The sequence below is a fragment of the Oncorhynchus keta genome, chromosome 24 (genome assembly GCF_023373465.1).
Source record: "Oncorhynchus keta strain PuntledgeMale-10-30-2019 chromosome 24, Oket_V2, whole genome shotgun sequence".
In the NCBI taxonomy this organism is placed as follows: domain Eukaryota; kingdom Metazoa; phylum Chordata; class Actinopteri; order Salmoniformes; family Salmonidae; genus Oncorhynchus; species Oncorhynchus keta.
In genome coordinates, this window is record NC_068444.1 from 29,191,932 (window position 1) to 29,203,698 (window position 11,767).

At 42.4% G+C, this 11,767-nt stretch overlaps 3 protein-coding genes across 3 annotated transcripts in view; 2 read left to right on the forward strand and 1 right to left on the reverse strand.

Annotated features, from left to right (window-relative positions):
* Window positions 1-5,433, reverse strand: part of tex2l (testis expressed 2, like) — a 28,980-nt gene extending 23,547 nt beyond the window's left edge. Inside the window, exon 1 of the mRNA XM_052478428.1 lies at window positions 4,945-5,433. The gene's annotated coding sequence lies outside the window, so the exon portion shown is untranslated. The remainder of the gene's footprint in view (window positions 1-4,944) is intronic.
* A 2,148-nt stretch (window positions 5,434-7,581) lies between these two features.
* On the forward strand, window positions 7,582-9,108 carry neurl2 (neuralized E3 ubiquitin protein ligase 2). Its single transcript, XM_035800801.2, has 2 exons — window positions 7,582-8,611; window positions 8,746-9,108. The coding sequence occupies exons 1-2, from the start codon at window positions 7,801-7,803 to the stop codon at window positions 8,859-8,861; spliced, it is 927 nt and encodes a 308-aa protein (XP_035656694.1). The 5' UTR covers window positions 7,582-7,800; the 3' UTR covers window positions 8,862-9,108.
* Window positions 9,109-9,355: 247 nt separating this feature from the next.
* msrb1b (methionine sulfoxide reductase B1b) lies at window positions 9,356-11,404 on the forward strand. The gene is made up of 4 exons (XM_035801344.2): window positions 9,356-9,502; window positions 9,779-9,921; window positions 10,088-10,205; window positions 10,410-11,404. The coding sequence occupies exons 1-4, from the start codon at window positions 9,448-9,450 to the stop codon at window positions 10,418-10,420; spliced, it is 327 nt and encodes a 108-aa protein (XP_035657237.1). The 5' UTR covers window positions 9,356-9,447; the 3' UTR covers window positions 10,421-11,404.
* Window positions 11,405-11,767: the final 363 nt, after the last annotated feature.

Here is an 11,767-nt window from a genome sequence, read left to right on the forward strand (position 1 = left end):
CAGTCATGTAATGTATAGACAGGGAATAAGAGACCATTTCAGATGCAGACTAGGTCAATTACTCTGTGAGTTAAACTCCACCATCTGTGGTTGGTTATGTAACTGCATTATGATGCTATGGCACAAATTCTACAGCATCTGGCGGCAGATTCTCTGTAATCCCTTCAGCCAAAATGGGCTGGAGAGCCATCAGATATTAGAGTCACAGAGTCGCAGACAGCATTAGACCTGCCTCCCAGCCTGGGGACAGGGGGATAGAAGGCAAGTTCTGCAGGGTGAATGGGTGCACAGTGCATTTACATGAATAGTAGAAATATACACAGGTGCACACACACAAACACACACACAAACAAGCTCTACAGATGGTCATACTAACAACAAACTATCTGTTGATAAGTAACGGCTTGCTAAGGTTACAGTTAGGGTAAGGGTTAGAATAAGGGTTAGGGTAAGGGTTAAGTTTAGTGTTAGGACTAGGATTACGGTAAGGGTTAAATTTAGGCTTAGGATAAGGGTTAAATGTAGAGTAAGGGCTAGGGTCAGTAGATAGTTAGTTGAAATGTTACTGATAGTCTGTAGAGCATATGAAATTGAATGAAATTCACTGCTCGACTGATAACTAATATGACGTGTGGCGTACAGAGAGCTCATCACCTCGCTAGGGACCCTGGGACTGAACCCCTCTCTCTGCAAGTGGATCCTGGACTTTGTGACGGGCCACCTCTAGATGATGAGGGTAGGCAACAACACCTCCGCCACGCTGACCCTCAACATGGGGGCCCCTCAAGGGTGTGTGCTTAGTCCCCTCCTGTACTCCCTGTTAACCCACGACTGCGTGGCAGTGCACGACTCCAACACCATCATCAACTTTGCTGATGACATGATAGTTGTATGCCTGATCACAGACGGCGATGAGTCAGCCTACAGGGAGGAGGTCAGAGACTTAGCAGTGTGGTGCCAGGACAACAACCTCTCTCTCACTGAGGAGCTGATTGTGTATCATAGGAGAAAGAGGGGACAGCAGGCCCCCATCAACATCAACGAGGCTGTTGTGGAGCTTAACATGATCCACATTAACCTGCACAGTCGTAAAGAGGGCATGGCAGCGCCTCTTCCCCCTCCCCCTCGGGAGACTGAAATGATTTGGCATGGGCCCTCAGATCCTCAAAATGTTCTACAGCTGCACCATCGAGAGCATCCTGACTGGTTGCATCACGCTTGGTATGGCAATTGCCCCGACCTTGACCGCAAAGTGCTACAAAGGGTGGAGCGGACAGCCCAGTACATCACTGGGGCCGAGCTCCCTGCCATCCAGGACCTCTATATTCGCTGGTGTCGTGGGAAGGCACAAAAAATTGCAAAAACTCCAGCCACCCAAGTCATAGACTGTTCACTCTGCTATCGTCCTGCAAATGGTACCAGAGCATTGGATCTCGGACCACCAGGCTTCTACCCCCGAGCCATAAGACTACTAAATAGTTCATTAATGGTACCTTACTGTCTGCACTGACTCTATCTTGTACTGACCCTATGCACACGCACTAGACTATATATACACACCATATACACAGTAACTCACACATTCACAAATACTACACACACACGCCTACCGAGACAACACAAACACACATACATACACTTTTACACTCATCATTTGCTGTTGCTAGACTGTTCTTTATTTAACTCTTATTATTATCTATCCGGAAGCCTAGTCACTTTACCCTGCCTTCATGTACATATCTACCTCAAGTACCTCTGCACTGTGATCTGGTACTCCTTGTATATACTGTACCTCCATTCTTGTGTATTTAATTTAATTTATTGTGTTAGTTACTATTTTATTGTGTATTATTATTTGATCAACTCTGCATCGTTGGAAAAGGTTCGCAAGCAAACATTTCACTGTATAATCTACACCAGTTGTATGTGATAAATACAATTAATTTGATTTTGAATACTTATTGACTCAAGACATTTCAGCTTTTGATATATTATTAATTTGTAAAAAGGTCTAAACATAATTCCACTTTGACATTATGGGGTATTGTGTGTAGGCCAGTGACACAAAAATCTCAATGTAATCCATTTCAAATTCAGGCTGTAACACCACAAAATGTGGAAAAAGTCAAGGGGTGTGAATAGTTTCTGAAGGCTCTGTAGGACTCTGCCCTATATATTACTAAAATGGGTGCCATTCGGGCAGCATCCATGGTTATGAAACACCGCAGCATTATCTATCAATCAGCATTATCCTAGACAGGCTCAACTATGGCTTGGCTAATATAATGCCTCTGATCCTGTCAACTGCATGACACACAATGATGAGGATTTGACGTGCCAGCTCGGCGCGTGATGTAAAGAGGTAGAAGGAGTACATCCAGTCAGTGGCACATGCAACGTGCGGCATTATGCTGGTGCACACTGGCAGTATAGAACAAAACAAATGATTACGAACTAGTTTACCAGTTTCAGTAGTACGTGGATTTTCTATTGTGGGGTTGACCCCTCAATAAAAGTAAAATTCGACATAAAATTGATTCCAAATCTCATGTGTACTGCACTATTCAATACAGGCTCTAGAGGAAAACTTCAGAGGCAACAGCAAGTATTTGCCCTGTTAATCTGAGATTTCATTGTGTCTATATAGGAGTTATGGAGGATGACTGTTACTCTACTCCTCCTAGGGCAAGTCAATATTCTCCATCGCAACGAGAGAATGATTGCACAGACCAAGCCAGACAGACAAACAGACAGACAAGCAGGCAGGTCTGTTCCTACTGCTGCTCTCCTCTCAGACCATGCAGTGTCAATACATCTCTCTGAGTCTGATCAGTCTGAGTCTGATCAGACAGGGGGACAGTGCCAGAGAACCGGATTAACCATAATGCAGGCTTTCACTGTAAAGTCAGACAAATCATGCTACGAGGATTATGGACAAAAATAATAACGGATATGTTTAGAATCTGGAAACGTGTTTATGCATGATGACTTTGTTTGCTTTATGCAAACATCACTGAGAGAGATGAGTGACAGCAGTAGGCCTATAGATGTCTTCCTAATAAACTGGAAGTGGTACAGGATAATGACTAGCGAGCTCATTGATACATGTATGGTATAAATAAATGGTCAGTTGTGGTTATAAATGATGTCTAGAGACAAAAGGCAAAACATTGCTGACATGTTGTTATGACATTCAATTAAATAAAGCATTTCAAGACATAGGTTTATGTTTATGTTTTAATAGTTCTTAAAGAGTACATTTAAATCAAAAACCAGATAGGTAATTTGACGAGGGAAGTCAGTTCAGAACAAATTCTGATTTACAATGTCAGCCTACCCCAGGAAAACCTTAACGACCCAATCACGGCCACTGCGCCACTCCGGAGCTCAGCTACAGTGAAACACGTAAATCCTGGTCTTTATTTTGACAGTTTGTTGAAAACGTGACATACACTGAGTGTACAAAACATTAGGACCACTTTCCTAACATTGAGTTGCAGAAGCCACTGCTCCAAAACCGCCATAAAAAAGCCAGACTATAGTTTGCAACTTCACATGGGGACAAAAATCGTACTTTTTGGAGAAAAGTCCTCTGGTTTGATCAAAAATAGTCCTCTGGTTTGAACAAAAATAGAACTGTTTAGCCATAATGACCATCATTATGTTTGGAGGAAAAAGGGGGAGGCATGCAAGCCGAAGAACACCATCCCAACCGTGAAGCATAGGGGTGGCAGCATCATGTTGTGGAGGTGCGTTGCTGCAGGAGGGACTTGTGCACTTCACAAAACAGATGGCATCATGAGGTAGGAAAAGTATGTGGATATATTAAAGCAACATCTCAAGACATCAGTCAGGAAGTTAAAACTTGGTCGGAAATGGGTCTTCCAAATGGACAATGACCCCAAGCATATTTTGTGGCAAAGTTGTGGCAAAATGGCTTAAGGACAACAACGTCAGGGTATTGGAGTGGCCATCACAAAGTTTATTGTGAAACGTTTGACCAAAGTTAAACAATTTAAAGGCAATGCTACCAAATACTAATATAGTGTTTGTAAACTTCTGACCCCCTGGGAATGTGATGAAATAAATCAAAGCTGAAATAAATCATTCTCTCTCTTATTATTCTGACATTTCACATTCTTAAAATAAAGTGTTGATCCTAACTGACCTAAAACAGGGAATTTTAGGATTAAATGTCAGGAATTGCAAAAACTTCCGACTTCAACTGTACATTCCTGTGTATTTGTTTATCCTTTATTTACAGTATTCACCCCATGCCCACACATTTCTAATTCTGAAAATTGAAAGCATACCTGTGAGAGGGGTCACCCTGGTCAGAGTTGGTTTTATACTGTACCCAAAAGAAATCTGTGAGTTAATTTGACCATTGGAAAAATATCTACCTTGTAAATACTGCAATGCAGGTTGGATTGAGCCCCTAAATTTAATTTTCAAGGTGATGATAACACTTTTATTCCCAACACAATACATGTGAGTCCACATTTCAAATATATATTTTATACCCCATTAGGGATTCGAATGTAGCCCTCAAGTGGCAACAGATGTCAGGAACTCGGCGCCTTACCACTGTGAGCTAACTGTCCAGGGGGTCTTTTGCTCGCGACGCACACAATCTTATTATCAGAGCGTGTCAGTGGACTTCTGCTAAGTATGTCTACTGAGAAAGTTTTGGGACAGGTACATCTACGTTCACCCACCAACGAAATTAATATTTATTAGCAATTCCTCCCACCCACAACTTCTCACCTGAGATGTGTTTGTGTCCGGGTCAAATGTACATTTTGAAGGGGTTGGGCAAAGGCTGAAATTGGGATTGAAAATAAAAAGTAAAGTATTTGAACTTGAAATTAAATATTTCGAGGCTCCAAAACATATTAAATTAAAAAGCAATAATATCAAGTACCAAAGCTGAATTTAATTTACCTGGTTATCGCTGCAGCATGGACACAAACCACACCACTTCTTCTGTATTGTTCAATTATCACTGACACATCGAGAAGCGAACTCCAGTCTCCACGATTAACTTGATAATACGACTTACAATTCGATAGTTTTTATTCTCCAAAATAACGGTGTGTCAAGGTTGTCAAATGCGACCTAGAGAGATGTCCTGCGAAATGCTCATAGTGCGCGCTTGTCACATCACAAGCCTGGTTTGCTGCGCCCACTTGTATCAACAATGTTAATTCTTCACGGCGGACCGCAGTAAGAATAATTGACGGTTGTTCGTGTTCAGTGATGTGTAGTGACTGTCTATTAAAAAGAGAAAGGTGCGCTGCCCACTGATCTTTTAATAGAAAATATAGTGTGACTCCAGTTCCACCACACGCTGCGCTCGTGCACACCTCCCACTTGCGGACTCTGTTCTAGATATGACACGCGCTCCCAGCATCATCAGCAGAAGCTCTAGAGCTCCTCTCACCAATCTGATTATAAAAACCATGGCCGCAGTGCACTTTAATCCAGATTAAATACTCCAGCCTCAACACACTCTCTCCGAACGTTCTCACTCTCACACACACACGCACACACACCGAGAGTGAAACAGAGATGCTCAGTTTGTGTTGCTTCTGAAGCCTACCTCTCTTTTTTATAGAAGGTTTAGCTTTATTATATAAATTCAAACAATTATGAAACCACATATGAAATGGCCAATATATTATTTCACACAAGCAAGCCAATAAAAAAAAACATAAAATCACATTTGTCTATTTTTCACAGGCCATGGATGCTATGACAATGCGCTCAACCTCATTCTATAGAAACCTTTATTAACTTGTCCTATAGATAAAATGAGGAAGAGTCAGCTCCCTGGCCTGGAGCATGAGAACACGTATGAAAGCAGGGGAAAGGGAGAAAATAATGAATAGGGCACTCCATCTATCTTGGCCTAGATACAGAAAGCTCTGGAAATGACAAGGAGCAGGGCATAGTGTTCAGACTCACTGCTGCAGCCGGGGAATACCCCCCCCTCCCCCTCCTCCTCCTCCTCTCTTTCTACCATCTTTCTCTCCCTCTCTCTCTTTGCCTCTCTCCCTCACACTCTTTCTCTCCTGCTTTCTCTCTTCTTCTCTCCTGCTCTCTCTCTTCTCTCGCATTCCGCTCTCTCTAGGATAACCCCCTACTAGAGGATACCTCTCTCTCTTCTCCCTCATTCCCCTCTCTCTAGGATAACCCCCTACCAGAGGATACCTTTCTCTCCTGCTCTCTCTCTTCTCTCTTATTCCCCTCTCTCTAGGATAACCCCCTACTAGAGGATACCTCTCTCTCTTCTCCCTAATTCCCCTCTCTCTAGGATAACCCCCTACCAGAGGATACCTTTCTCTCCTGCTCTCTCTCTTCTCTCTCATTCCCCTCTCTCTAGGATAACCCCCTACTAGAGGATACCTCTCTCTCTTCTCCCTCATTCCCCTCTCTCTAGGATAACCCCCTACTAGAGGATACCTCTCTCTCTTCTCCCTCATTCCCCTCTTTCTAGGATAACCCCCTACTAGAGGATACCTCTCTCCCTTCTCCCTCATTCCCCTCTCTCTAGGATAACCCCCTACTAGAGGATACCTCTCTCTCTTCTCCCTCATTCCCCTCTTTCTAGGATAACCCCCTACTCGAGGATACCTCTCTCTCTTCTCTCTCATTCCCCTCTCTCTAGGATAACCCCCTACTAGAGGATACCTTTCTCTGCCCAAAGGAACAGTTCTTGTTGTAGCTATTCTCAAAGATACTGTGACATCATACCGTTCGTCCCTCTCCTCTAACACAACACTGATGTCACTGATGTTTTTTACTTACCATGGGAGCAGAGCCAACATACTGAATACATAATCTACATCAAGCAGAGTCATCTCTTTCAAGTCCCATATAGACACGGTCTGCATCTTAAATGTCAGCCTTCTCCCTATATAGTGCACTACTTTCTGCCAGGGCTCAAAAGCAGTGCACTATGTAGGGAATAGGGTGCCATTTGGGACGCAGACATGGTCCAATTGGCTTCTTCAGAGGTCCATGATATAAATGAGTAAAGACACATTTATTCTGAGGGGGACATTAATATATCATTATAATGACTGATTTACATAAGAATACATTATCATTACTATATTTAGAAACCTGCTATCAGATAGTACATCTAGCAACATATGAATTTATTAACATACGATACTATGATAATTAGGTATTATCATACATCAATTAGACAACTCCATATTGTAGTATATTGGCCTAATGACTGATTTATCTACAAATTGTATTCAGACAATGTTGTTCCGACTTTAGACTTAATAATATAATACTGTAGATCCATGGTCTTATCTGGCATATAGGAATTATGATAATTAGACTACTGTATAATACTGCGCATATTATATAGTGAAATTAAATGAGCACTTGGGCCCAGGGGGTTCTCTAACTAACCACTCCCCCTCCATCCATGTGTGTGTTTATGGTTCTCCCCTTGCATACCTTGCCATCTGTTGACATATGCAGCTGTTCAAAAATAGCCCTCTCCATGGCACCAGAAAGTTCCCTGAGTAGCCAACAGATAGGCACGAGGCTAAGGGGTAGTTGTGTGTGTCTGCACAATGACCATGCATTACTACCAACTCTACTCAAAATAAGGAAAACACCGTAAGAGCTTTGGATAGAGGGCCACTTGTACACCTTTTGTATGGTTTCGGTTGGGAGTGTATTATTTGATTCAGATCAACAGGCAACAGGCCTACTCTTTAGGCATATCATTTCCACTGAAGCAGCTGTATCCAGTCCACCAAGTCACTTTGTGACATGGAACCTTTACCTTTTCTTGACCAGTTTCAGGAATTCCACCATATCCATGGAACCAACGTGCGGCTAGACCCTACGGGGACCCAGGCTACCCGAGTGGAAAGCTTTGCCAATGGGGTGTGCTTCAGCAGAGAGCCGCTGAGTCCTGGGGAGATCTTCCTGGTGGAGATCGAGGAGAAGGAGCTGGGCTGGTGTGGCCACCTGCGGATCGGGCTGACCGCCAGAGACCCTTTGACCTTCGAAACGGTGCCTGAGTACTCCCTGCCGGACCTCATGGACCTGGGGGACAGCTGGGTGTTTGCTATCACACGAAACCACAACCGGGTGGTGGAGGAGGAGGCTGTGGCGCCTGAGGGAGAGGGGGCGGTAGATGGAGGGTTGGCCGGGGGTCATAGGTTAGGGGATGGTAGGGAAGAGGGAGGTAGGAGGCTACCTAGGCTGGGGGGTGGTGATGTGGAAGAAGAAGCGATTAATCCCAAACCCAAGACGTTCTTCACAGACTCCCACCTGCACATTGAGAAAGTTCAAATCCCCATGGACAAGCTGGTTGGTCGGAGTCGACCCGGACGCTACAGCCACATCTTGGATGACCTGTACAAGACCAATGCCCTCCCCCCCACTGCCAGACGTAGTCGGATAGGGGTGCTGTATGTGCCCAAAGGACAGGGCCTGGCTGACATGCATGTTGTCATTAACGGAGAGGATATGGGTGCATCAGCTAAGGGCATCCCAATGCTTCTGCCTTTGTTTGCTGTGGTTGATGTGTACTCTGCTACAAAGCAAGTTCGCATTGTCCAGGTGGAATATGGATGTAAGTGTCAAGTGAATGAAACCAAAACATATACAATATACACATACAAGTATTTCAGATTGAGGTCGTTGTAGTTTCTATTAATTACTTTTAACAAGGCTTTTCTCTCTTTCTTTTCTCACCCCTTGCTTCAGTTTCCTCCCTGCAGACTCTGTGTAGAAAGTGCATCCAGAAAAACATAGTCCACAGGATGGCTCTGGACTGGCTGGAACTGCCTGATAGACTCAAACACTACTGCAAGTATGAGTGACAGACAGCGCACTTTGGACTGAGCACCTCCTGAAGAAGCTTCTCACAAGAGCCGAACTTAAGATCCAAGTAGTTTATGCTTTTCAGAAAAGATAAATGTACTTAATGTGTTTATATTTTTGAGATCTTCTTTACAATGAATCCCTGGTCTCTTACCAGTTATGTTTTTAATTAATGATTGACCTATTATTTTTTTGTCTGTCAGAGATGCCTTTTTGGAAAACTGGTAAATAAATGGATGACATCAACTTCTTATGATCTATTTTCCTCCTATATCTACCATACAGTTATTTGTGTCCGCTGTTCGTGTGTCCCGAAGAGTATTCTAGCTGTATCACTTACTTAGGCTTCTTGTAACTCACTTGCTTCGCCAGGACTTTCTCCAAGAGTCACTTGTTGTCTCACTGTTTGTCCAACACTGACATCTAGTGGTCAAGATTTGAACCGTGGGCAGAGTTTGCATAATACAACTTGGTCACATGTGCGGAAGCTTATCTTGTAGCCCGATCCATTCTGTGCTGGCAGTCTATTTAAGTGGTGCTGTCAAAGCTCATCTCCACAAATAGTATTCTTCCTTTACATTCAGAATGTCTTTTTGCTCCTTTTTTGATGGCGAGGTCTATAAAGACCATTTCAAACCAGGTGAGTATTTATGTGATTAAGCACATTTTTGCTTTGATTGGTGTTGTACTTGCTCTTGTTTCAAGATTAAATACTACTGAACCGTTACTACAGGCTAATTAATCAGTTATCTAAGCTGCAGGTTAGGCTACTACTCTTATGTGTTATACAAGGTTTGTATAAAAATAGCCATTACATGTATTATAATGCAATATAAATATATTGTTACGTACATAATGTGTATCTTTCCTTAATGACGGCGTAACCCTCTACACCCCTCTACCTGGTTCTCTCTAGGTATGTATGTGTGTTCTCAGTGCAACAACCCGCTGTTCTCCAGCAGGTCTAAGTTCCCCCACTCCTCCCCGTGGCCTGCCTTCACTGAGACCATCAAAGAGGACAGTGTCACCAAGATGATGGAGTCACTCACAGCCTTCAAGGTAGGCTGACTCTCCTAGGGATTTACATGAATGTCCCAGATTGTGCCTCTAAACCCTGATATTTAGCTGTAAATATCAGAGTTGACCTTTAATGGGATTGTTTACCCCAAAAGCAGTGTCTCTTCTTACCTCGATAGTGGTGTAATGTTGTGGTAATGGTGTCCAGGTGCTTTGTGGGAAATGTGGTAACGGACTGGGCCATGAGTTTGTCAACGACGGTCCGGAGGAAGGCATCTCACGATTCTGAATATTCAGCAACTCGCTCAAGTTTGTCCCAAATAAAGGTAACGTGCCAAAAGACTAATCAGAAAAAAGAACTGTGGTTTGTGTGTAGTTGTGTTAATATGAACCTAGTTGAATGAGGATTTGCCTTTGTCAAAATAAAAACGTCCATATTTTGACTCACATTTGCTTTTCTATTTGAGTGTGTACTGAAATGCACTCTCCTCTCTCTCTTTCTCTTTCTCTCTCTCCTCACCTTGCTCCAGACAAACAGTAAGTCGAGTTGAGGAGCCCAAGCAGGTAGCTGTAGCCTCACATCACAGCCCTGTGTAAGGGACTGGTCAGTATGTGACGTGGACAGGAACAAGGCCCAGGAGGGACACCCTGTACACTGATGACTCTATGACCAGCCTGGTATACAGGGACATTCTAGAGAAACATTATTTTTCACCAAGATAGTTGTTCTATAGACGTGGTAGTGTTTTTCAGTGCATCACAGATCTAAAAGCATTCCTTGAAAACCTCTTATAATAAGCATGCAGATCTAGTTGATCTTTAAGATATAGGTTACATTAAGATATAGGTTACGTTAAGATATAGGTTACGTTAAGATATAAGCCTATTGTGGATTATATGCTTTTTATGCTAATCTGCATTCCATTGCTTTGTAGCAGTTCAAGCATGTGAAGCAATTAGAGTTTTTTTTGTTGTATTTAGTTATTTGATTATTTATTTGAATATACTTACCATGTATTCTGTAAGGAGGAGGTGACACAGTTGGTGCAAGGTGTCATGTTCTTGAAAAAAACTCTCACTGCAATTTAGCCAAAGACATACGCAGGCTTGCTATCACATCTATGCATTTGATGTACATGTATACAACTCATTGAAATATCACTTCCTTATATTATGTAGATAAATATTGAACAATTAGCTGAATTTCGGTTGTATTGACCATTTGTGATTTAACATTGTTACAGTATATTTGCACATTGAGCCATGTGAAATGGCATACTTGAATTGACGAGCATGATTGCTTATTATTTATATGATCTCGTATGTCATTTATGACTTGGAGTCTTCTGTTGTGTGATTCCCATGACATTCTTTTAATTAATACATGTTCTAACTGGCAATGCAAATGGAATAAACAATGATTTTTCTGGTATTAATATAATTGCACTGATGAAATGCAGATGCTTTGTTTATCGGTCATGATTCTATTATACTGATAACAATAAATGACTATAATTTACTAAAACCACTGCCTCTGTTACATTGTCTCTCATTATTTATTCAGAAATTGAGAAATCCATTCGAATTGACGTTAATAGACATTTGCAATTCATGTCCAGCTGGAGGGGCTATCTCTCTGTAAATGAGCCACTGAAAGCACCCCCAGCTTGGCGCATCGGATTTTGCATGCCTGGTTGTGGGAAAGGAGTATTTTAAAGTAAGGAAAACACTCACCTGAATTGGCCAGATTTAGGTTGGTGGAACTTGAGGTGTAGATTGTTTTAACAAAAAATGTAGCTGAACATTATACACCGTACTGTGTTTAACATCTTCGTGATGCAGTGTGTCGCCAACATTTTGGCAGCAAGTTGCCTTTTAGTTATTTGAT